Source organism: Cupressus sempervirens, chromosome 9 (genome assembly GCF_028749045.1).
Source record: "Cupressus sempervirens isolate cs-2001-9-10 chromosome 9, ASM2874904v1, whole genome shotgun sequence".
NCBI lineage: Eukaryota > Viridiplantae > Streptophyta > Pinopsida > Cupressales > Cupressaceae > Cupressus > Cupressus sempervirens.
In genome coordinates this window covers 570,271,429-570,299,178 of record NC_143126.1, presented here as the reverse complement: position 1 = coordinate 570,299,178, position 27,750 = coordinate 570,271,429, and the positions used below count along the sequence as shown (strand labels likewise).

The following is a 27,750-nucleotide window of genomic DNA, read 5'->3' as shown; positions in this document are numbered from 1 at the left end:
TGTAACAATAGCAATGAGATTAATTAAAAGAGGTTGATTGATGGAAAGTTGGAATTTATAGAGTTTAAAGATGAAGGCTTGGTGTAGGATATAAAATGGTATTCCTTCCTCCCTCTTTCTCCTTAAATTAAAAACACTATCCTCCATCAAATACAAAATAAGGTGTAGGAAGGAAATCATGTCTTGGTTCCTAAAGTGGTTTAATTTAGGAAAGTGGTAATAGTACACCACTTGGAACTAATCTTTGAGCCTAATGTAGTGGATAATGGTGTCATAATATGGACAACTTTGAGGAAAGTGCAATAACTTTTATTTCATTTCTTGGATTTGGCTATAACTTGGAGAAAATGTTGGTAACTCACTATTATTGAGTCTTGCAAAAGGGATTGGTTCCATTCTTTCATTTATGGAAGTTATTAATGATAGATTAAGGGTTTTAAATTCTACCCTAGTTGAGAAATTGTTCTTAAAAGATACAACATTCTTGCATTCATTTCAATGGTTGGAAAAGATTATAAATGTGAATCCATACCCATAATTTCAATTTTTTGTGGAAGCCCCATATAGCACATTTATGTTATGCTAGATCTGTACCAAGTGGTATCATAGCCCAAAAGGTTTGGGAAAAAGATATTTTGTGGTTGTGTGTTTGTCTTTTATAGGTTGAAGAGAGAGAACCTAGATACCAAGAGACTAGGCCAAGAGAGAAAGGAGGAGACATGCCTAAGGGGTGGTATCAAAGACAAGAAGAAGAATGGTAAAAGAGACTTTCTTGAAAATGGATTTGTTTATGAAATTTATGCATGGTAATTTTTAGGGTATGGATTCACAAAAAGAAGAAGAAGGAAGAAAAAAAGAAAAGACAAGAGGAGATTAAAATATTGGAAAAAGAAGCAAAGGAGCATACAAAGAATTTGGAGGCACTTCTTAAAATCCTAGAGCAGTGAATTGCAAATGGTGAGGGAGATGAAGAATTTAAATTTGTAGAGGTTCAAGAAGTTGAAAAAGATATGAAAAAAGAGAATGAACTTAAGGAAGAGCAAAGAGAAACAAGTATAGAAGAAACAAAAGAAGAAGAGTTGATTGAATCTAATATGGAAGTTGAACCAATTGAAGACTCCATGAAGATGGACATTGTTGAAAATGATTATGTTGAAGTATTTTTAGATATCAAGGATAATAATGAAGAAATATTAGAGAGTGATCAGATTTATGATGAGAATGATGGAAAAATGGAAGAGTTGTCAAGAATATTGGAGAAGAAAGATGCAAATTTTGGGATTTATTTTGAAACTAATTAATTAATTTTTGCCCATGATTTTTTTGTTATACTCATTTCAATGTAGGTGATAAATAAATTATATTGGAGAGGACATAAATGTGTTCTTAACAGGTTCATATTCTCAAGTAAAAGAATTGAAAGACCAAAAGTGAAGATGAAGAGATCTTTGAAACTCCATTTCCAAGAGGACCTGGAAATTTTTTAAAGTTGGGGAGTATGGCGCATGAGCACCTATTTATTCCATGTCTCATGGATAAATTCATATTTTAAATTATCTTTAATATGGTTTTAATGTTATGTAGGGACCTATTTGAGTTCATTCAAATTATTGTAAGACTAGAAAAGCCATTAAAATCATAGTGACCTGCAAGGTCCTGGAAAATGTCAAGTATGGTAAAACCACTCAAATGTATAAAAATAGAGTGGAAATAGTTTAATTGGAGTCTTAAATTCATATTTATCATATTTTAAGGGTTGTTCAAAAGTTGCCAAAATTGTAATGACAACTTTTACAACTTTGTGACAACTTTTTAAAAGTTGGTTTAAAGGTGTTAATGGGTAGTTGTAGGTTAGTTGGACAGTTCAATGTGCTTCAAAATTATATATATTTGGTCTCCAAAACATGAAATGGTAAGTAGGAGAAGTTGGAGGAAAGATTTGGAATGGAAGAAAATTTATTTTGATGTTATATATTTTAGTTTTCTGGTTATTTTTTCCTGTAATTTCTCTAATGTTTTGATTGGTACAAAATCATTGTGAATTAAAAATACCTGAAACTTATATTTTTGGAAATCTATATGAGATATATTTGATTTGGTTTTGGTTTGACTTATTTTAATTATGTTTAGAAGAAGTTATGCCTAATTTGGTGAAGACTGGTCAGATTCTATCATAATATGGACAACTTAGAGGAAAGTGCAATAGCTTTTATTTACTTTCTTGGATTTGGCTACAACTTGGAGAAAATTTTGGTAACTCACTATTATTGAGTCTCATAAAAGGGATTGGTTTAATCCTTTCATTTATGGAAGTTATTAATGACTGATTAAGGGTTTCAAATTCTGCCCTAGTTGAGAAATTGTTCTTAAAAGATGCAACATGCTTGCATTCATTTCAATCATTGGAAAAGATTATAAATGTGAACCCATACCTATAATTTCAAATTTTTGTGGAAGGCCCATATAGCACACTTCTATTGTGCTCTCTGTACCATTCTATATTCATCAAACCTGGGATTAAAAAAGGAAAGAATACTCAAATACCCTTGAAATTTCAAAAAGGAGCATGATTAGAGAGGTAATAAATATATTCCTCAATTGAATTAGGATAATCACAATGTCAAACCATTTATCACTCTTATCCATGTAACGATTAACTTGTTTTGGTCTAAAAATTTTAGCCTAGGATGTATGTTTTCCCATGTCCATGTCAATCAAGCCAAAACATGATTCTCTAACATGCATAAGGGAGGGATATTCCTTATCAATGTGTCTTTGTATGGTGTTCATGAAACACTAATAGATCCTTTTTGGGAAGTCATGTAAGGTCATCACTTAAAAGACACTCTCCCTCTAACAAATCGTCAAGCTCAATGATAAAACGTACAAACTAAAGTGTTGAAAACTAATACAACCTTCAAAAATAAAAGAGGGGATCAAACACTATCTAGGTAAACCAATTTTGTAAAACACTTCCCTCTTAAATGACACATAACCCCTTTTACACTCTTGGGAAAAAACTTACCAAACCTCGCTACTCGCTCCATACTTTATCATCCCCCTAGCCACCTACAATAGACCCTCTACCCAAGAATCATGCATAAGAAAGGGATATTTATTACACAACTAGGTTTTCCCCTAGTTTGTTTAAGAAAAAATATATAATTCTCTATCATCATTTTATTCAATCCCATCTTGTTAAGAAGTAAAGTCTGCACACAACTAGGGGGGTGAATCGGATGTGAATAAATATAATTAAATCCAAACTTATAAATTTGATTTCCAAAAATTAAAAAAATTATGCTTAACAATAAAAAAACCATACACCATAACACAATAATTTGTTGACTATGGAAACCCTTTATCAAAAGGAAAACCCCCATGGGGATGGTACCCACAAGATAATGTACTAATATATAAATTCCTTGTGAAAGGATGTCACCATGTTTAGAGTTAAATATAGTTCATTTAGTATAATAGTCCATGTTAAAGGATAGATCCCTTTTAGAAGACCTTGAACCCTTGAACTAGAAGGTTCTAACCCTCTTAAAGGTTGAAAATAAAAGTAGACACACTCCCTAAATGCTGCAACAAATGTTAAAGACGATACTTTTAGGATAACATATCCATAAATATGAACTGACTAATCTACAACTTACTTGCCAAAATGTTTCCTTTGAAGTCTATTTAACTGACCAACAACATCATTTATCTTCTCTCATTGTCTATCATAAAAGCTCGCATCATATTTATCCATAAATACTATTCATACCATCCATACATACATACTCAACCAAGGAAAATGAAAATTTTTTATACCCTTTATAAATAATTAACTATGCCATCCTGTTAGAGCTTCCCTAATGTACAATTAATCACATAGGACCACACTAAGGAATACATGCCTTTATAAGCATCATTACATTAATTTTCCCACATGTTACACAAAATATCTATCACATTTTCCAATGATAAATCACATGCTTGCTTAGCATAGTTAGCTGCTAGTAAAATATACCACACATTTCACACTAGCAACCTTTCTAGACTAATCCACATACTCATCACTTATAAAAATGCATGCATGAACAAGTCTTATATCACCTTATAATCTCACCATGGTTAATTCATTTTCACCAATAAGATATAGCCAAAATACCTACAACTATCTCTATTGGTATTTCATGTATATTGGTTTGCTACTTGTCTTCACCAAAAAGATTGTAACTTAATCAAATTATCACATGAATCATAACAAACATAGATATGATATCTATAGTCATTACACTATACACATGTAATCTTGCATGTCTAATTTACTCAACCACTATCCTTGTTGATCTAATAAATCACATATGATATATAGAAACTATGTATGTCATGAACATGAGAACATATATTGTCATTAATGACAAAACTTGCCATTGATACAATGTATTTGTAACTCTTCTAGGTGCCAAAAAGGCCTCAATTCCTAACACATCTTGTGTCCCCACTATTTATCAAAAAATAATATATGTTATTTTTATCTTGTTTTTTACCCATTCAACAAACTCTGAAATAAATTATACTTTTGAAAACTATACATATTAAAAATTGGCTTTTAATTAGTCTCTAAAATATTAGGAGCATGCATGCACAATTTATTTTTCCAAATGTACCTACTTTGAATATATTAAATAAGAAATGATATATCATTCAAAAATTAGCAAAAAGATAAAACATAAAATACATAATGTTAAATAATTTGACATAATTTGGATCACTCTATGTGATCTCTTTTTTTAACCCTATAATCTCCACCATTTAAAATGATATTGTACTTTAGAAATTATAGTGTAAATGCACTATGAATTTTATATTATGTATTCATATTTTGAGTCTAATTATCTTCAATTTCTCATCCAAGATGAGTTCTTCCTAGTTTTAGAGAGAAAATTGGCTACTTAAGAACCCATTTTGGTCACTCATTTTCATGTACTTCATATGTTTGATGAAGACAACCTTTCATACTGGCCATAAAGAAAATAATTGTTTAGAACCATTTTATGCATGTGCATGTTAGAGGGTAGGAGGGTAAGTTGAAGAATTTTGATTCTAGATGGTGAATGTTGTAGATGCAATTACAATGCTAGGATTACAAATAAGCTTGAGCGATATAGTGAGTCTATGGTTCTCATAAACCCTAATGTTTTAGGTTATAGTTTTGTATTTTACTTTAGATCTTTGTCAAAATCTAAGAGAATGTTAGGAAAAATAATTTAACCTTTGACCAATGATTTTATTCATATAGAATTAAAAAACTTAAAAAAATATTTATCTTAATATAATCTTCCAACCCAAATTATCATAGACCTTACTATATCACAGGGATTATTTGAATGGGTTTGAATATTCTAAAATAAGCACCCAATTCATGAGCTACATGTGATAGATTATATAATTGGATGATGAGGGGATTTAAGAGCATGTTCTTGAAAGTATTAGAAAATAATAAATAACTTTGGTATGGTTCATGGCTTTGGTAATTCTTCAAGTTCATGGTTTGATAGTTTCCTAGGGTACTTGACATAGAGTAGGAAATAAATAATTTTTAGGTATGTTTACACTAGTAAGATTACTTTGTACTTTATTAATAATAATAATAATTAACCATGGCTTAAGCCTATTATCGATTTAAAAAAACTATGAATGTAGATTTCTTACTACTCATTCCCAAAATCAAGAATATGTGTGATAGATATCATTGGACTTTTTTAGAAAGTTATAATGTTAATTAGTTTTGTATGCTAAATGGAAGATTACATACTAATTAATTAATTAATTAATATATAATTTTCTACTTGTTCATTCCAATAATATAAAATGTATATGATAGATTTCATTCTACTTTATTAAAAAGTTTTAATGTTAATTTTATCAGTATGATTTGGTACTAAATATATTTTATTTAATATACAAAAATTTAGACTCATTTTTAGTCTTGTCTTATAGTTGCAATCCATATTTGAGATTATCTAGTATCAATTATACAATATACATTATTATTATTTTCAAAATGTGATGGTTCCTCCATCTCACATATTAAAAGGCTGGACTTTATAACCCCTATTAAATCTTTTTGCTACAAAGAAAAAATATAACATTTTTTTACTAAATTGATTTTCAATTAAATGGTCTACTAAAACAATCCTCCAAATTAAGTTAACTTCTAATTATTAGATTTATTTTTTAATATATTAAAATTTATTTATTCAAATATAAATAATCTAAGTTTGTTGAAGACTGACTGTTTATTTTGATGTTAGATGGCTGATCCTGTTGCAAGTGGTTATCCAACCAAGTAAAGTGCTTTAAAGACAACTATCTAAAAAAGATGGCGTATATAGATTACGTACGTTTCGTATATAGATTACGTTTTAGTTGGGGGAATTGATGTTTCCCGTCAGCTTAGGTTCTGATGGAAACAATTTACAAATGAGTTGGTCAAAATGAAAAAAGAAATTATGTATAAATTTTTCCACAGATTATAATAGAACTTAGTCACAAATTCAAAGGAAGATATTACACGGTAATATGTCAAATAGAAAACCATTACAAAAAGTTAATGTTGAGACAGAGAAATCTGAAATCTTTTCACAATTAGATAGGATTAGTTATATTCGTAATATATGAACAATAAGCAAAAGTACAGCAGTGTCAGCAGATTGAGTTTCTAACCCGCGCTGACCAAAAAAGTAATCTGAGCTCTAAAATAGTTTGAAAGGGTAATTCAACCAAAATATTAGTAGCCGCCGACATAGGATATAATTAAGGGAAAAAGCTTATTTTTTCCAAAATTGACAAGGATGAGGAATTATCTCCTCTAAAACTGTCCTCTAGAATACAATACCAATCTTGATTTCTGCAAAATGATGGCATTCGACACCCACACAAAAAAATCCATCGAATTTATCTGAATCTTTTGCATTAGGGACTCCTAATTATTCCAGAAGTCTTCAATGGACATTTCATCAGAGCCAATACTGGGAACGGATTCCAGTTTAGGCCAATTGGGTATGCCAGAAGCAAAATCTATTGAAAACTCCTCAGAAATAGAAAATATATCCTCCTCCACGGCAGGACCCATATATGCACCTTCCACTGATACATTGTTAATATTGCTGTTTGCCTCATTGCCATTATCATTCACAGACTTCACATTACCATCTTCTATTGCATTTGAGGATAAGCAAACTATGTTTCTTTCACCAGAATTGTCTGAACTTTCCTCACTTATTCCAGCTTTCTTTCCTCTTATTACCTATTAAACAAAAAAAACATTCCACATCATTCTCACCATGAATCTCAATGTACATTTTTGTTAATAATAGACGAACATATTGTATAGTAATTGATGATATCAAGTTTTTGTTATACTGTTTATTATTAGTTTTGGATTTTGTCTTTTTAAGCATTTCATGTTTGATATTGTTTTCTTTCAATTGATGCATCATCGAATATGATCCAAAATACAATTTAGAATTTAAGAAGTGAGAAATCTGAAATCTGATCCTAAAGTTGATACTCCAAACTTCATAGAATATGATCTTAAACAGAATTAGAATAAGAAGAATAACAGATTGTGATATGATACCTCAAAAAAATCCAATACAATAAAATCAAAATAAAAAATTGTAGAGTACAATAAACTCTAAAATTACTTACATATTTTCCCCTCGCAGCATCTTTGTACAGCATTATAAAGTCTCCACGGGTAAGGTCATGTGTTTTGACGAACTCTCCTGCAAAAATATTACATTTTATCTATGCTTCAGTGACATTAATAAAGGAGAACACAAAAAGAAAGGGAAAGAAGCATTATAAATACACAAACCTGTCTTCTCTAAGATATACATTCTACTTTTGTTGTTCGGCCAAAACCTACAAACAATTAGCACTGCCTTAATTCATGATATAATACAACATTCAAAAACTAGCACTGCCTTGATTCATTAATATAATACAATATTCAAATGGGCTTTTGATAAAATTTGGGTTTCTACTATCGAAACAGGTTTCAATCAAAATTAGGTTTCTTCTATCAAAATAGGTTTTCAATCAAAATTAGGTTTCTACATTCAAAATGGGTTTTTATAGAGATTAAAGTTTTTACTATCAAAATGGATTTTTGACAAAGACCTGTATTTGAAGTTCCATCTTCTTGGGCCATCAATCTCCTCCATTGATAATATGATTCCTTCTCGAGCAGTAAGGGTGGGAAGATGGGCTTCAGCCTCTTTCTGTAAATTTTTCCCATTTAGAAAAATATCGCAGTGTTTATAGAGGCCTTTTATATTTCTTAGTTCCTCTCAAACCAAAATACAAACCAGATGTCTTCATCCATTATAGTAAAAATTCATGAGAATCCACATACTGTATCTTTGTGTCAGTCAAAGTAACAGAAATCAGCCAAGAATTACAAATTCAATAGAAGGGAAATAGTTTAAACAAAATTTAAATACAAAATACACTCACTTTTGGAAGCACAATTCTTCCAAGAGAACCCACATCACTGTTTCGGAGCTCCTTCTGCAGAAGAAACTTGAGATCTTTTTTCACCAATTCCTGCAAGGACTAGTTTTAAAAACGATGGATGTCATATCATAGCATTTTTCTTCCCAACCACCTCACCATCCTCAAATTTTATAAAACTAACATTGTTCATATTCAAACAAGTTACATCAATCTTCAAATTTTAAAAAACTAACAGTGTTCATATTTAAATAAATTACATCAAACTGAATCCCAATCATCAAAAGAATAAAACTAATGATTCTGGCCTCTTTCCATACACTAGCATTATCAATACGAATAAACCTAACATTTCTGGCTTTCGAATTCTCAATACCCAAACAAGTTGTATGAAACTGAAACCAAAAGAATAGAACTAATCGTTTTGGCCTCTTTCCAATCATCAAAGGAACAAACCCAATGGTTTTGGCCACTTTGCATACACGAACATTATCAACACCCAAACAAGTTACATTAAACTGAAACCCAATCATCACCAGAATAAAACTAATGTTTCTGGCCTCTTTCCATACACTAGCAATCTCCATACCCAAACAAGTTACATCAAACGGGAACTAAATTATCAAAAAAGTATAATGGTTTAGGCTTCTTTCCATACACTAACAATATCAATACCAAAACTCAATCATTAAAAAAAACACTAACGTTTCTGGCTTCTTTCTGTGCACTAGAATCCTCAACACCCAAACAAGCTATATGAAAATGAAACCAAATGAATAAAACTAATGGTTCCGGCCTCTTCCCATACACTAGCATTCCCAATACCCAAATAGCATGTATAATGGCTCAGGCCTCTTTCCCTGTTTATCTAAGAAAAGACAAAGAAAAAGATCACCTACCTGATCATTATCTTAACAAAGAAAAAGATCACCCACCTGATCATTTTTTTTGTGCTCGACATTGTTGTCAATGTGACCTCGGCCTCTAGACTTATGTCGCTGCGTGGTGGATTGGGATTCCTCAATGGAAGCCAAGGAATGAGAGCTCTGCTTCAAATTGACCTCCATAGTCATACTACCCACTCTCCTCCTCTGCCTTACCATTCTTCTCCTTCTGATGGCTCTCACAGTAGCAGCACTTTGCAGAGTTGCAGCAAGTCCTCCCATGTGGGATTTCAATGGCAGCTTGTTTGCGAAACAAATGGCCACCCCATTATCTTCTTGCTTCATATGAAGAGAAGGAAAATCACCAGTAGAGGAAGATGAGAGAGGCATTCCAAGATTTGGGACATTGTTCAATGAGTGAAGCTGTGATCCAGAGGTGGACCTAGACAAATTATTATATTCAGCAAAATTGTGAAACAATCTCCCATCACTCTTGTTCCAAAGATGAGAAGGTGCAAGAGAATGAGACCAGTTTTTATCTCTTTCACCCATCTCCTCCAATCCCTACCTTCTAGAAAAGAATCCTACGAGAAATAGTAAGAAATAAGTACATGGTACAAACCCAAATCTTTTGACCCATATTAAGACATTTCAGATCTACAAGGGCTGGCAAATGCTCTAAATACCCATCAGACCAAACTTCAAAGACCCTGAGGCTATTTTTTCAGGAAATAAAAGATTAACATAACTTTTAAAAGTTTAATATTAGCTAGCACAACAAGATTGCCGAAGATACTTACAGCTATGTTTCCTTCATACCACAGATAAACATTTCTTTCTCTGCAAGGAAGAAGACGTTCGAGAAAACTTCATTCTACTGATGACCTTTCATTCTTGACAAAATATATGAAGAAATATAGAAAGATTCATTTCTTGATCTTTATATGCAAGAAAGTGGTGGCATTCAACTACAAAACCATACAAAGAAAACCTAAAAACTGCATTTTATGAAAAAGCAAATCGAATTCTGAAACAGCGGATTGAAGAAGACAAACGGATCAAAAACGCCAAGGGAGGAGGAAAAAACACTAAAATGAAAATACAAAGCTGAGAAATATTGGAAGGATTCCAATTTCCCATGTTAGGAAACAGAGAAGCAGTGAAATAGTAATTTATACTGATTGTTTAATTTTAATTTCATAGGATGCTGTGTTGGCAGGCTATTTTGGTGGGGAGTGGTCCTATAATTTAGCTAAATTCTTCATTGTGTTTTTCCAAAAATGCTGCCAAGTGTTACGGGTTGGTCAGAGTGGAGATGTCCGTTTGTATTGGGAGTGTGTTGGCTGACGCTATTCATTAATATCATATCTATTTGTATTTATTGTAAATTTATTCTTATTACTATAAAGTTAACAGTTAGTATATTTCAAACATATATTAGAATGTAATAATAAAATTATAAAAACTAGTATAAGAGAATAAAAATTATATTATAAAATATAGATAATAGTAAATGGTATAAAGTGAGAGCATGAATATGTTTCTCCTCTATCACCATTTTTTTTATGGATTATTTTATTTTTTATTATTCCAAGAGCAGATTATAGTTTTTGTCATGTTTATACTATTACTATTTTTTTTTGCTCTTTATACTATTACTATTTTTTTTTCAAAAATCTGAAAATATTACCAAATGTTAAATGTTATTAAAATACACATTTTTCAGGGGTGGGAGCTCAGAACAGTTAGGGGGAGTTGCTTGTTCCTAGAAATCGAGAAAAGTTCTCCCCTTATGGTGGATTTCTAGTCAATCTTCTATCTTTTTGGTTATATCTTGTTTGGACACCGGAGAAAGATGCCTTCTTTCCAATATTTATGCTCCTATTGATATTTCAAGCAAGTTACAACTTTGGGCTCATATTAGTTACATCCGAGCCTTAGATCCATTTCTCCCATGGATTTTGGCTGGGGACTTTAACTCTATTACTAGTTTAGATGAAAAACATGGTGGGATTGTCAGGCTAGACCCTTCTACAAATCTTCTTAGAGATATGATAGATTCCTTGAAGCTCATTGATGTGAAGTCGAATAATGGTATTTTTACATGGAATAATAGGAGATGTGGTGTTGAGGCTATCTCAGAAAGACTCGACAAATTTTTGGTTTCCTGTTATTGGATGAATAGCAGGCTAATCACCAGTTCAAAAATTTTTGATTGGAGAGGCTCGGATCATTGGCCCATCAAGCTCTCGACTACTATTTATGGAATCACCAAAAACCCTTCTTTTAAGTTTCAGTTAATGTGGTTAAGAGACCGGTCTTTGCAGGACCTAATGGTAGATTGGTGGTATGAGGGGATACCTGCCCATAGGATGACAATGTATAATTTTTGTAAGAGGCTCTAGCATGTTAAGTACAGGCTTAAGAGATGGAATAAACAAAGTTTTGGGAATCTATAGGCTCAGAGGATTGTTGCTCAGACTTGGTTAGACAACATTACTTGGTTGATTCGGGATTAAGGGAGGACTATTGGCCTAAGTGAAGCTGAGTCCTTGGCCCTTAAAGGATTAGAAGAGTGGGAGCTTCGGGAGGAGATTTTTTGGAAGCAAAAATCTCATGTTGACTAGCTTCACGAAGGATAGGAACACTGCATTCTTCCATAATTCGGTAAAGGCTCGGAGACAGGGGAATTCTTTATCCTCTTTGATCTAGCTTAAAGGGGATTATCTTTCTTCCAATTGTGATATTTTGAGTGCTGCGATCAACTATTTTTCAGATCTCTTTTCTAAGGAGGATCTTGATGCTAGGGAGGAGAAGAAGGAGATCTTGGACTGTATTCCTCACCTTGTTTCTGCAGAGATGAATGAGGCTCTCTTATGTCCTATCTCGCTGATTAAATTGGAGAAAGTGGTTTTTAACATGAAGAAAGGTAATGCTCCTGGCCCTGATGGATTTTTGATTGAGTTCTTTCAGGAGTTCTGGGAAATAGTGAAGTTTGATCTCCTTGAAGCGGTTTGAGAATCACATAGGAACAAACAGATGCTCAAATCCATGAATTCTACTTTCTTAGTTCTCATACCTAAATAGGAGGGGGCTAACCAACTGACTAAATTTAGACCTATTGCACTTTTTAATGTTGTTTATAAGATTATCACTAAGCTGATTGCTGAGAGATTTAAGCCTCTTCTCAATTCTCTGATCTCTCCAGAGCAAGGGGGTTTTATTGAAGGAAGGAAAATTTTGGATGGTGTTTTGGTTGCAATGGAAGCTATTCATTCTATGGCTAATTCTAAGGAGAGGGCTATGTTTCTGAAGCTTGACATGGCTAAAGCTTATGATCGAGTGAGCTGAGAATTTTTACAAAACATTCTATTGGCATTTGGTTTTTCTGAGGAGTGGGTGAACTGGATTCTCAGTTGTGTGACCTCCACTTTCTATTCTATTCTTGTAAATGAGGAACCATCTAATTTGTTTAGTGCTTCTCGGGGACTTCGATAGGGGGATCGTTTATCTTCTTTGATCCAAGGGATAAAAAATTACTAAAAAGTAAAATGTCCCAATGCTCCAAGAGTCAACATCATTACAAAGTGTTCACAATTTTGAGTCCAACATAACTTGAACAAGCAAACTTGGAGTTTAGGTGCAAAAAGTATGACTGGTCAAAGTTTGGTCAAACTGGGACCAGAGGCCATAAAAGGGTGAAAAAAATAATCATCTCAAAAGTATTTGACAATGGATTTCAAATGGAAGAGCTCGTCAAAAGCTTTCCAATGGCATTCGTTTCATCAAGAACGGATATCGAATATAAAAGCTATGATGGTTTCAAATTCAAGCAAAAGTATGGATTTTGATGACGTCAACATGACATCACGAAATCATAAAGAGAGGGAAAAAATTCAAATTAAAATTAAAATAGCTATTTAATTCGAATTAAAGGAATGAGATAATGGGAGTTGAACTCCTAACCATTGGCCTCTTAAAATTAAGGCCAACCAATGGGCTATTTATGGTATATACAATATATTAAGGGAAGAGTTGTTATCTATCCATAACAATTCTGCCCAATCTTATCTAAATAAGGGTATTTGTTGAAAACAAACCCTTAATTTTGGTGTGAGATCATAACAAAATATTGGTAAAAGGGGTAAATTCGAAATATGTAACCAAAATGGGGGATTATGTTGGTTAATTGTTTTAGCCCATTTTTGGCTAAATTTGATGTATAAAATGGGGGTAGTAGGCTTTGGAAAGGCATCCAAGTGATGAGAAGGAGATTATGATCTTGGAGACTTGATGATTATTCCTGCACATTGGAGAGTAATGCTGCAATTGTGCTTGAAGGGGAGATCTTGAATACTTGTAATTGATTTTTGGAGCAAATCGAATCGGTCCCCCTATTGGAGCTGGACCCAGAGACATAGTCCTTCCTGGATGAACTCCGTTATCAATCGTGTTTTGTCTTATGTCTCTAGTCTCTTTCTTTTAGTCATTACCTTTTTATGCTTTGTTCATTTAAGCATTTAAGTTGTGTTAATTTGCTAATTAATGCTTTGAAATTTTACTTTATGAAATAATGTTAAGCATTCCTCTGTAATAGTCCTAGATCCTAATCAGATCAAATTTGGTATCAGAGCTTTTGTTGGACTAGTATTGCAGATTTGAATGCTAACAAGATCCAAGATTGAGGAAGGCGAAGGAAAGCTCGAGGAATACAATCTTGAGATTGGAAAACGAAGGACTAAACCATCATCACAAATGGCAGATGAAGGTGGTGGACAAGCTTTTCAAGATAAGAGTATTCAGAAGACTCTTCAGAATTTGCAGACAATGGTAGAAGTTTTGGTACAAGAAAGAAAAGAGAAGATGAGAAGACGTGCAGCTTGAAAGGACAAAGGGAAAAAGAAAGGCGTTGATTATGATCCACCAAAGACACCTCCATCTTCTCCTTCTTCTCCCTCTTCTCATTCTTCCCCCTCTTCTCTTTCTTCTACCCATTTTGAGTCTTCTAATATTTTTAAGGGTGGACATAAGCCTCAAATCAAGTTGGATGTAAAATTTGACTTGCCAAAATATTGTGGGGAGTTAAATGCTGAGAAACTTGATGATTGGATTCAGCAAGTAGAAGTCTACTGTAGAGTTCAAAACCTTGTAGATGATGTTGATAGAATTCAGTTAGCCACTCTTCGGTTAGGTGGTGTAGCCTTAACTTGGTGGGAGAGTAGGTCTCGGGATGAAACTTCACAGCATGGTAAGTTTAATTTGTCTTGGTCAAAATTTGTTACTGCTTTAAAGAAGCAATTCTACCCCTTAGGCCATATGCAGTAGTTAATGATGAACTGGTAACATTTTAGGCAAGGTAAAGGTCAGTCTGTCTAGGATTACAACCACGAATTTCGTAAAAAGGCTATTTCATTAAATGTCCCATTATATACCTAGGACACTTTACTCAAGTACATAGGCAGTCTTCATTCTTACCTAAGGCATTCTATTCTTGTCCTAAATCCTTGTAATTTGGATGAAGTATGTGTCCAAGAAACACATTTAGAATCAAGGGGTAAGGGCACTTTCATTGATAAGTTTGATAAAAAACCATCTAAGTCTGAGGAAAAGTCCAAAGGCAAAGGAAAGGGTAAAAAGACAGCAATAGTGAAGAAAGAGGGTGAGAAACCCACATGCTCACATTGCAAGAAAGAAGGGCATGATGATTCTAAGTGCTCGAAGTTGCATCCTGAAAAGAGGCCAAAGCGATTTGGTGGAAACAAAGGCAAACAAAAGATTGCTGCTATAACTCAACAAGATCTTGGATCTGACTCTTGAGATGAAACAAAGATTGTTGCTATCGGGATTCAAGGTAAAGGAAAAGGTATATCTCTCACATCAACTACAAATTCTTCTAGTATAAGTGCAAGTACAAGTAAAGAATCTTCTCCTAAGAATGATAAGCAAAGGAATGAATTATTTCACATCCGAGTTGTTATCAAGCATAATAAGGTTGATACATTATTTGATACTAGTTCTCAAGTTAATTTGATATCTGGAAAAGTTGTTAAAAAGCTTAATTTGACTACAACACCTCTTCCATAACCATACCTTCTTGGATGGGTTTGCGATTATGCACACTTACAGGTAACTAAACAATGCAAATTAAGATTTGCTATCATTGCAAACTTTGTGGATGAAATAGAAGCTGATGTAGTCCCTTTAGATATTTGTGGTCTTGTACTTGGGAGTTCCTATTTGTATGATCGCTAGGCTATCTTCTTTAGGGGGGAAAATAAATATCATTTGTTTAAAGACAAGATTGAATACATTGTACGGGCACATAAGGTTAAGACTAATCTGGTATTAGTCAATGCTGGTCAAATGAAAAGGTTAGTCAACTCGAGTAAGAATTTTGTGTTGATGCTTGTAAAAGCCAAAGAAGATGAAACATCTGAGGCATTTAAGGGATGTGATCAAAAAACATAAGGCTGAAATGGTCAAAGTTGTTTCTGCTTACGATGACTCGTTTTAGGAACCAAAGGGATTTCCTCCTAAGAGAGAGATACAACATGAGATTCAATTGTAGCAAGATGCACCAGTTCCTAATATTGGCATGTACTGCTTATCAGTGTTGCAAAATGAAGAAATCAAGAAGCAAGTTCAAGAGCTAGTTGAGAAAGGAGTTATCCATCCTAGTACTTCTCCTTGTGGTTCTCCTATTGTGTTGGTTCCAAAGAAAGATGGGACTTGGAGAATGTGCATTGAGTACAGGGCTTTGAATAAGATAACGGTAAAGAACAGGTACCCTCTTCCTAGAATTGATGATTTACTTGATCAGTTGAAACATGCAAATTATTTCACTAAGTTAGACTTACGTAGTGGATATCATCAGATAAGAATTGTAGAAAGTGATATTTGGAAAACTGCTTTTAAGACAAAACAAGGACTTTATGAGTGGTTGGTTATGCCATTCGGGCTTTGTAATGCACCAGCTACATTCATGAGAGTCATGAATGATGTCTTTCATCCCTTTATTGATGATTTTGTCATAGTCTATTTAGATGATATTCTTGTATTCAGTAAGTCTTGGGATGATCATGTAATTCATGTAAAGAAAGTATTTGATATACTGAGAAAAGAAAAACTATATGTAAAGATGTCAAAATGTGAATTTGCAAAGACATCTTTAGTGTACTTAGGCTATGTCATAGGGAATGGTCAATTGAAAGTAGACCTTGCGAAGGTCGAATGTATTGTAAAATGGCCTAAGCCAAGTATAGTTACAGAAGTTAGGAGTTTCTTAGGTGCAGTTCAGTACTGGAGGAAGTTCATTGCAAACTTCTCTTTCATTGCATCACTGTTGCATGCATTAACTAGTACCGAGGCAACTTTTTAGTGGGGAGGTCCACAACAGAAGGCTTTCGATACTTTAAAGGAAAAGTTGAGTACTACACCAGTGTTAGATCTACCTGATTTATATCAAGCATTTGAGATTGAGACAGATGTGAGTGGGTTTGTCATGGGAGCTGCACTCATGCAAGGAGGTAAACCAGTCTATTACCACTCTGAAACTTTTTCAGGAGTAGTAAGTAACTATCCTACATATGATAAAGAACTTTATGCTTTAGTTCAGAGTGTTAAAAAATGGAAACATTACTTAATGGGAAAAGAAACTGTAATCCACACTGATCACTAGCCACTACAATATTTGCACTCACAATCTAAGTTGCAACAAAGTAGGCACTTTAGGTGGATGGGTTTTCTACTATAGTTTCATTTGGTGATTAAGTATAAGAAGGGTTCCCATAACAAAGTAGCAGATATGTTGTCTAGACCTCCTATTCAGAATGCATTGATAATCCTTCAAAATAGTTCTATGGTTCATGCAAGTTTTCAAGAACAATATGCTAATGATGAGAACTTTAAGGATATCTATGTAGCTTTAATCCAGGGTAAACATGTGGAAGAGAAAGATTACTATGTGCAGGACAATTTGTTGTACTACTTGGGGAAACTATGCATTCCTAAAGATGAACATGCACATGTAATCTGTGAAGCACACACTTCTTTGATTGCAGGGCATTTCAAGGTAAGTAAGACATTAGCTCAATTGCAAAAATATTGTTACTGGCCTCGTATGCAGGAAACTATCACCAAGTATATAAAAGGATGTGTAATGTGTGCAACCAGCAAACCAAGTAATAGGAAATTGGGTTTGTACACACCATTACCTATACCATATCGTCCATGGGAAAGTGTGTCTATGAACTTTGTGGAAGGTTTACCTATGTCTAGGAAGGGTAATGATTATTTGTATGTAGTAGTTGATCGATTCAGCAAAATGTGTATTTTAATGCCTTGTAAAAAGTAGGTTGCTGCTGAACTGACAGCTCATTTGTACTTTCAAAATGTATGGGTTCATTTTGGGTTACCCACTTCTATTGTATCAGATTGAGATTCTCAAGTCTTAGGGGAATTTTGGTCATCTTTGTGGGAACTCATGGACACCAAGCTGAAGAAGAGTACAGCCTTCCATCCGCAAATGGATGGACAGACAGAGGTAGTGAATAGGATAGTTGTGCATCTACTTAGAGGCTATTGTAACAAACATCCTAAGTTGTGGGATGAAAATCTTCATTATGTGCAGCATGCTTACAACCATGTGACACACTCTTCTACAAAGAGGTCTCCTTTTGAGACTTGCTTCGTTTACTTGCCTAAGACACCAATGGATTTTTCTTTTGGGAAGGAAGATGTTGTAGATGGATGCTATGATGCAAAAAAGGTTTTAAAGTTCATCCAAAAGGTCCAAGCAATCGATCAGGCAGTAGAAGCACAGTTGGGGCAAAGCCAAGAAAAATACAAGGCTCGCCATGATAAGCATCACATTGATCACCAATTCCAAGTTGGTGACAGAGTTTGGTTACATATCAGCAAGGAAAGAATGCAAGGTGAAGGAAGGAAGCTCAAGCCTATCAGGTATGGTCCTTTTGAAATCTTAGAGAAGATTGGTACCAATGCTTTCCGCCTTAATCTTCCTCCATACATGCAAATTTACTCAGTTGTCAATGTTGAGAATCTAAAGTTGTATGAGCCTCGAATGATCTTGGATGAAGACGTTAGTGTTTAGGTTCCATCAGTTGATGACCTTTCACCAGAGTACACGTCAGAATTGCCACAAGATGTCATCCTTGACAGGAATGTTAGAACTTCACGAAGAGGACTAGTTGAATACCTCCAAGTGGGATTGAAGGGGATGCATCCAAGCAAGGCAAGATGGATGGAGATTGGTAAAGTGAGGGAACTATGCCCTCACCTTCTTTCTGAGTAATCCAAACTTTTGGAGGTCCGAAAGCCCTTCAGTGTGGAGGCTTGATCCAAGGGATAAAAAATTACTAAAAAGTAAAATGTCCCAATGCTCCAAGAGTCAACATCATTACAAAGTGTTCACAATTTTGAGTTCAACATAACTTGAATGAGCAAACTTGGAGTTCAGGTGCAAAAAGTATGACTGGTCAAAGTTTGGTCAAATTGGGACCAAAGGTCGTAAAAGGGTGAAAAAAATAATCATCTCAAAAGTATTTGACAATGGATTTCAAATGGAAGAGCTCGTCAAAAGCTTTCCAATGGCGTTCGTTTCATCAAAGAACGGATATCGAATATAAAAGCTATGATGGTTTCAAATTCAAGAAAAAGTATGGATTTTGATGATGTCAGCATGACATCACGAAATCATAAAGAGAGGGAAAACATTCAAATTCAAATTAAAATAGCTATTTAATTCGAATTAAAGGAATGAGATAATGGGAGTTGAACTCCTAACCATTGGCCTCCTAAAATTAAGGCCAACCAATGGGCTATTTATGGTATATAGAATAATAAGGGAAGAGTTGTTATCTATCCATAACAAATCCGCCCAATCTTATCTAAATAAGGGTATTTGTTGAAAACAAACCCTTGATTTTGGTGTGAGATCATAACAAAATATTGGTAAAAGGGGTAAATTCGAAATATGTAACCAAAATGGGGGATTATGTTGGTTAATTGTTTTAGCGCATTTTTGGCTAAATTTGATGTACAAAATGGGGGTAGTAGGCTTTGGAAAGGCATCCAGGTGATGAGAAGGAGATTATGATCTAGGGGACTTGATGATTATTCTTGCACATTGGAGAGTAATGCTGCAATTGTGCTTGAAGGGAAGATCTTGAATACTTGTAATTGATTTTTGGAGCAAATCGGATCGGTCCCCCTATTGGAGCTGGACTCGGAGACGTAGTCCTTCCCGGACGAACTCCATTATCAATCGTGTTTTGTCTTATGTCTCTACTCTCTTTCTTTTAGTCATTACCTTTTTATGCTTTGTTCATTTAAGCATTTAAGTTGTCTTAATTTGCTAATTAATTCTTTGAAATTTTACTTAATGAAATAATGTTAAGTATTCCTCTGTAATAGTCCTAGATCCTAATCAGATCATCCTTACTTATTCATTATCATGGCAGAAGGTCTTGGAAGATTTGTTAAGTCTCAAGTGGAGTGGGGTCTTATTCAAGGTTGGAGTTGGGATGACTCTCTCCCTTCCTATTCTCACCTCCAGTTTGTGGATGATACTGCGTTGATGGGCTTTTCCAGAGTTAGTGAAGCTGTGAACTTCAGGCAGGCTCTAGATACCTACTTAAGGGCTTCAGGTCAGTGCATAAATGATGGAAAATCTTCCATTTACTTCTTCAATACCCTACAGCCTATTCAAAATAGGATTGCCAGGATCCTTAGATTTCAAATTGGCTCTCTCCCCATGATATACCTTGGGGTCCCCTTGGCTTTGGGATCTTAGTATCAAGTGTATTGGCAAGGGCTCTTGGATAAGTTCTGGAGAAAATTCAATCATTGGACTTACAGATGGCTTTCTTCTGCTAGGAGAGCAGTCCTTCTAAAAATTGTGGTGCAAACTTTCCCTATTTACAAGTGTGGTGTGCAAGTTCCCCCTTCTTCCTTTGTGAAGGATTTTGACGCTCTATCTTGACAGTTTCTTTGGTCTGGTACCCTCCTCTCATCAAAGTGGAGCCTAGTTAAGTGGGAGTATGTTTGTAGGCCAAAGCATGCTGGGGGCCTCGATCTTAGGTCTATGGCTCTGGTTGTCATGACACTGGCTACTAAGCTATATTAGAGATGGTGCAACAATCACCATTTTGATTGGGCTAGGATTCTTACTCATAAGTACTTTCCTGGGGTTGATAGCTCAGATGTACCAAGGCTCACTTTGGTGGGGAAAGGTTCTTGTGTTTGGAATACCCTTAAGAAGGGAGCCCAACTAATTAAGGAGGGTCTTTTTTGGATTTGTAATAGTGGATCGGATGCTCTGTTTTGGCAAGACTCTTGGGATGGTCACTCACCCTTGATCTCTAGCTTTCTCCAGCTTCATCCTCTTTGTCATGCTTTTACTAATGCTGACTGGTTTAAGGTGGAGCACTTTAAAACTGTCAAGCTTTTCGGTCAGGTGGAGGTGACTTGCTGGAAGGATTCTCAAGAGTGGCCTGTTGGTGGCTCTAAAGAGGATTGTGTGCTTCTTGCTCATGTGTTGGAGGGTAGGTTTTGTAGCTCTCTCAAGGAGAGAGATGTTTTGGCTTGGAGTCCTACTCCTAAAGGAAAATTCTCGATAGCTCAAGGCTATGCTACACTTGACAGGAACCTGCATGGTCTGACGGAAGTACACTAGTGGAAGAAGGTTTGGAATATTTTTTCTTATCCCAAATGTAATTTTTTCTTATGGTTGTTAGCTCAAAAGAAGTGTCTCACGTGGGAGAATATTCGTAAAAGAGGCTTCCAAGGACCTTCTATCTGCTTCTTATGTGTGCATAATGAAGAATGTATCTCTCACTTGTTTTTTCTCTGCCCTTTTTTGAGGGAAATATGGCGTAGATGGTGGAAGGCTTGGTACCATGGTTTTATCCGTGCCACTTCTCTCACCGACTTTTGGGAAGGCTTGGGCAGACCTCCAACGAAGACTTTCTTTTTGCAGGTTGCCGGGATAGTTGGACTGGTTCTTATTCTCTAGAACCTTTGGTTGGAAAGGAATCATAGAATCTTTTGTGATTCCAAATTGGATAGCCCTCAGATGTGGAGGAAGATTTTGGTAGGCTTCAGGAGACTATTTCTTGCAAAATGTGATATGTCTGAAAGTATAGATCCGAGTGACCAAGCTATTGTGAGGAATTTAAATTTGGATGGTAATAACCAGGGGCATACTTTTAGAAAAAGGCATTGTTATGGTAACCAACATGTTTGTAGGGTAGGGAGATGGACTCCTCCCCCGACTGGAATCTTGAAGATTAATACAAATGGCTCTTCTCGGGGGAATCCTAGTCATGCTGGTATTGGAGCTATAGGTAGAAGTAATGAGGGTGAGGCAGTTTTTATTTTCTCTATCTATAAGGGTCAGCACTCTAATAATTTGATGGAGGCCCTGGTTATTAAGACTATTGCTGAGAGAGGATGCTCTTTAGGCTGAAAAAAGATCATATGTGAGTCTGACTCTTAGATTGTTATTGATATGTTAAATAACCAGAGTTGGGAGATTGTTAATTGGGAATTAGTCTCGTTGGTAAGACAAATTTTAGGTCATTGTAGTTCCTTGGATTCTGTCTCCTTTCATCATATCCCTCCAAAATGGAACAAGGTGGCAGATTGTTTGGCAAAGTGGGCTTCAAAGAATGTGGATAATTGGGATATTAGTGGTAGGGAAGGATTACCTTTTGATTATTGTAGGATTATTGATCATCTTTTATTGGAGGATAGACATATGTAGTGATTCTATGGGACTCTGGCCTTTGCATTGTAATTTGGAGTTATTTGAATAAATTTTTACCCCTTTCTCTTTTTAAAAAAAAAAACACACACATTTTTCACACTTAAATTTATTACTATTTTTGTTAGTGATTTAAACATTTTTAAAAATCTATTGAAATTCTTTTGTTACTATGTGAAAAGAAAGTGGCATAAATAAAGGACCAACATTTAATTTGGCCTTAGTGACTGTATTATATTCATTAAACTTCTGCCATATATGCATTTTATTAAGTAGCCATATATGCATTTTATTGTGTATTGAATTTCATCTTATTGTACTTGTTGTAGGCTAGTACTATTGCATTAAGTTTGCACAAGTATTGTATTAGTTTATCATCTATGATCCAATCATAAGTATTTATTTTTGAATAATTCAAATACTTAAAAAGTTTTGTTATTCATTTATAATTTCAAATACTTGTAAAGTTTTGTTATTTGTCTATAATTTTTATATTTTATACAAATTATATGATTGGCTAATGGTTTTGTGTTATAGGAGCCATTTTTTTGGAGGTTCTCCATATTGCAATCTTTTCGGCAAAATTCCCGTAGTTACAAAGCACTTATACTGATATATCATTAATAATGAAGTTTTGTAAGAGGGAAAATAAACACATTACTGTGTATATAAAAAGACATATAAATAAAATAGAAAAGAAAAACTTAATTTTAAAATAAAATATAACAAAAGTCATAAAATTAAACTACCCTTATATAAAATGCAATAAAATAAATTTACTTAGGTTTCTAGATATATGTGGATTATTGTGATGAAAAAATGTTGGAATATTTTTATTAATTAGGAAAATTGTGTTATCTTAGACTTTTTCTAAGTGGAAGTTCATTTTTTTTTAAAACTTAAATTTAATATAAAAACATGAAATTGTAATTCAAGTGTATATAACATTTTAAAAAGATTAACTGTAAATAAAATATAAGAAACATATACCACATTAAGAATGTATATTAATTTTAATATTGATTACATTGTAGATTCATGCTAAAAAGAGTTGCCTACATTAAAATTAATAATGTAATTTGTTTTCATTTTTAATTCTATTAGTTTATTTATAACTATACACTAAAATTTATTAATTATGAATTATTTTTCATTTTTCACATAATTTTTCTAACTATAATTAAGTCTCGAGTAAAAGAACATTTGAATTAGACTAAATTAATTGTATTTAAAATATAAAAATAACAATTATATTCTATAAACTTATTACAAATACAATTAAATTGTAAGGCAAGTACATGTCACTACGTGGCACTTGTTGTTTTTATGAGTTTAAATTTATCATTTGAAATTTAATTATAAAATGCACAATTAGATGCAAGTTTTTTAACTACATAATTTCTATTAAATATTTTTTGATGATTTGATTGGGTGAATCGTTTTGAGTCTTATATGGCAGGATTGAAGTTAAATATTTTTATTTGAGTAAGTTAGTTTAGATGTTTATACTTTTAATGTTCTATTTTTAAGAAAAAAAAAATTCATTCAACTAAAATATTTTAAAAAGATTTATCTATACTTATATTATATAATATTTTAAGAAACACTATTATATATTATTATTAAAATATTTTTATTTTCATATTATAATTTATTTATAATAGTACATATATATATATATATATATATATATATATATATATATATATATATATATATATATATATATATATATATATATATATATATATATATATATATGAATAGAATTTAACTATATAAGATTTGTGTTGATAAAGAAAAATTATATATTATGATAAATTTATTGTTTTAACATTAGATTTATACTAAAAACTATTAAAACTAAGGCAAGTACTAAGCCATTATATGGTAGTTGTTTTATATTTCATACTTGCTTTCTGGAATACTCACAAAGCTTTGGTGTTTTTTGGGTTGGGTTCGAGATAAGTAAAACCAATGTAGTTTTCTTTCTCCATTTTCTCCATTATATTCTATGGCTCATTCTGCCTTATGGCTTTCTTGTCTTATATATTATTTGATTTTTTTTTATTCATATGACATCAATATTGGATTTGTATTGTATTACAATAGCCTTATATATTTTTATAAAGGGTTTGTATTTGTTGTAGGGAATCTATTCTTAGGAACACATCAAAATAGAGTTATACAAAGTTCATATTCTTCAAGTAATGAAAACCCCAAGTCAGAGTGGTATATTATGTACTCCTTGGATAAAAATGGTGTTCAACATTATACTTTAGCAAAGGATGTCTACTCTCATTATGAAATTAAAAGTAGATAGTTTTTGTCATTGTATGAAAGACTCCAGACATCTTTATTCATTTTCTTTCTATAATTTTCTATGTTTTGGGCATTTTTTTATATTCGTAGCTACTAACTTTCAGTTTGTGCTACCATTCAATGTGAAGCTCCTCCTTGGCCACATATTCATTATCCTCCTTAGCCAAGTACATATTCTTTGAAATCTCTTTTTTAAGGAAATATTTTTAAAAGATAGGACTTTTTTTTCACAGTGAATATTCTACTGTTTGGCCCATCTTGTAGTAAATTTCATAATTTTTTTTTGCTATCTAATTAATCTTTTTTTTTCCTTCAATTTTTTAGACTGATAGTTACATGTGATATTTTGAGGGACAAATTGGTGTTATCAGCTATCTTTTCTCTAAAAGATCAAAACATGGTTTAGTAAGTAAAAAGGTCTTATGGATTAAGCAAGAGTTAAGTAAGAGTCATGATAAAAAATAGGAAGTTTTTCCACATACTACATCAACTTCTATTGCATGCCCTAGGACAAAAATGCCTCAATAATTTGGATGCAAAGATGAATATGAGAATGGAAGTGATCAAAAGTTAGTTAAAAATAAAAGCCCTTGTTCTTAGGTCTAGTTTGAATAGTTCATCTTTCCACCTAGTCATCATAAAGGCCTTATGATAAAGAAACAAATTGAAGAATTTATTGAAAGAAATGATGCAAAGGTTGAGAGTTCTTTAGAAAATATTTGAGTTTGGAAGCTATGAAAGTAGATGATCTTGCTAGCCAAATTGACAGTCTAGGGAAGCATTTAAATAATGGAGAAGATATTTTCAAAGGCGTGAAGATATTTTCAGTTCTAATACAATATTATGGTATGAAGCTCATTTGAAACCCTCCATCAGGGTATAGAAAATGTTACAGGCATTGATTCATTTTGACAAAGTTAGATACATGTCTCTGAACAAATAAGGTTTTTGTAGCCATATAATCTAAGTGTTCTAACATAATGTAGAAAATTTATAGAATCCATGAAAGACATTGAGTAAATCTTTTTTAGTAACCTCAATAGAACCAAATGCCTCCATAGTGCCAATCATTTTCATGTGGATTTTAGAAATAACTTAAATATTGAAGGATATAAGTATTAAACATCTATTAAAATCCATATTTTTAAGGCTCAAACTATTGTCTTTAAAATGCATCTTCTTATGATGTGGCATTTTTTGCATGAGAAGAGGAATTTTTGAGACCAAGAATGATGAGACTTACATATTTATTTGCAAGTTGTGAAGAACTATAATATTGTGGATTCTAGCCATGCCAATAGTGTCGCCAGTTCTGATCACTCTAACACCTCTATTATTAATGGTGGGGGGGCTTTTGGATTGTTACCTAGATTGTCTCCTACTCTTGTAACTATATTTGATATTCCTCCTTGTATGTATGTCACGCTTTCTCTAAATCTTGCCTCATAGTTTGGAAACAATTGGCCCTTACAATAGCTAGAATACTAGTATTTCATGCTATGTACTGCACAATGATTTTCTGGAACATTTAGAATACTCAGATAAATAAATCTTGATCTCTATCATTTATATTAGATTATGATTCAAAGAACTTGGTTTGTTACACATAATGTTACATTTTATTTCATTATTATCATCAATCTTCCTCAACATATACAACACTGGCCATAATAATTTTTCAGAGAATTTTTTTTCAACATTATTTAGTTTGCAATAATGATATTGCCCATCCAACTCAATAATTATTTTTTGAAATAGTCAAAACATTCCTTTCAAAATATTTTCCTTTTTAATGAATAGTACTTGCTAAAATAAATTTTCGCCTACCTTTTAAGTTATTTTTGTTTTACACACACAATAACTTTTTTTTTTACAAACTCTTACTATTTTATTACAATGGATGATGTAAGTTATTTTTGTTTTACACACATAATAACTTCTTCTTTTTTACAAACTCTTACTATTTTATTACAATGGGTGATGTATTGTCTAGTCTTGTCTTCTCATTGATTCATATTATTTGTTTACTGATAATGAATTTCCTTGGCTATAGCTGATAAATAGTTAGTTTTGGTTATATTTTTCAGGTCATGGAAATAATTTATGTTTTATTGTAGTGAATTGATGACCTTAATTGAAAGTATTTAATATTTCTTTTTTATATTTATTTCAAAAATTTGTTCATTTATGTTTAAATAACTGTTCATGGTATTTCTCCTTTCTCTATTCTTTCCACAATGATTTTCAAGTAGATATTAATTTTTTAAAGGTTTGCAGCCTCCTGTTTAGATGTTAACAATGCCTTCAAAAATACTCTATAAAAGTCTCTCATATTTTTTTATCTGAACACAAGCAACAACAACGGTCTTAACTTTTTTCTGTCCAATTTTTTTGGGATTTGCCTATATACACAACTAAAATATTTTTGTTCTTCATTTTAGGAAACATATGGAGGTGTTTCAATGCATTTCTTTATTATTTTCCCTCTTGAAAAATGGAGAATATTGTTGCTATTGTCCTTAAAATATTATGGCCTATATTGCATATTCCTTTCAATATTGTTGATTTTATTTCAAATAAAAAATTAAAATATCTTCCAAGTTCAAACATTATTATAAATGTTGTTTATTTATTGGATTCTATTTTGCAATGAAATATGAATTTTGCTTAATAGACAAATATGATTATTGCTTTTTGCATATAGCATAACTTGTCTTTTCTATTATATATTAACTTTCCCAACAATTTTAACTACGAATATAAATTGAAATAAGTATATATAATTATTTTATTATTGTCTATTTTAAAATAAATTTATTTACAATAACTAGTATTAATTTTGTTACCATAAAATTGTTTGCAAGAAATGCATTGGATCTTATCCACACTATATATTCATACATTATCTTCCAATTACATACTTATGGATTAATATTTTAAAATATATATGATTAATACAAAATTTGACAAATCAATCACTAAAACAATCATCTATTTTTTTAGCAAAAGACAAGGGACTCTAGCTCTTGCAAGCCCTTGTTTTATTATTATTGTGTTTCCTTTTTTATTATGATTGTATTATCTATTTGTATGTATTTTCTTCATCATTTTTAATTTACATTTTATTTTTAAGTATAATTATATTTCAAAGTAAATTATAGTAAAAATAAAAATTGTATAGAAAAATTAAGTATTATGACATTTTAAAAATATACTAGAATATAATAATAAAATTAGTAAGTTTAA

At 32.6% G+C, this 27,750-nt stretch overlaps 1 protein-coding gene across 1 annotated transcript; it reads right to left on the bottom strand.

Moving 5' to 3' along the window:
- Positions 1–6,694: 6,694 nt before the first annotated feature.
- LOC149539944 (uncharacterized) lies at positions 6,695–9,101 on the bottom strand. The gene is made up of 6 exons (XM_089802634.1): positions 8,775–9,101; positions 8,518–8,607; positions 8,182–8,282; positions 7,877–7,923; positions 7,708–7,784; positions 6,695–7,303 (listed from the first exon to the last, which is right to left on the bottom strand). Exons 1-6 carry the CDS (start codon positions 9,099–9,101, stop codon positions 6,980–6,982), a joined length of 966 nt encoding a protein of 321 aa, XP_089658760.1. The 3' UTR covers positions 6,695–6,979.
- Positions 9,102–27,750: the final 18,649 nt, after the last annotated feature.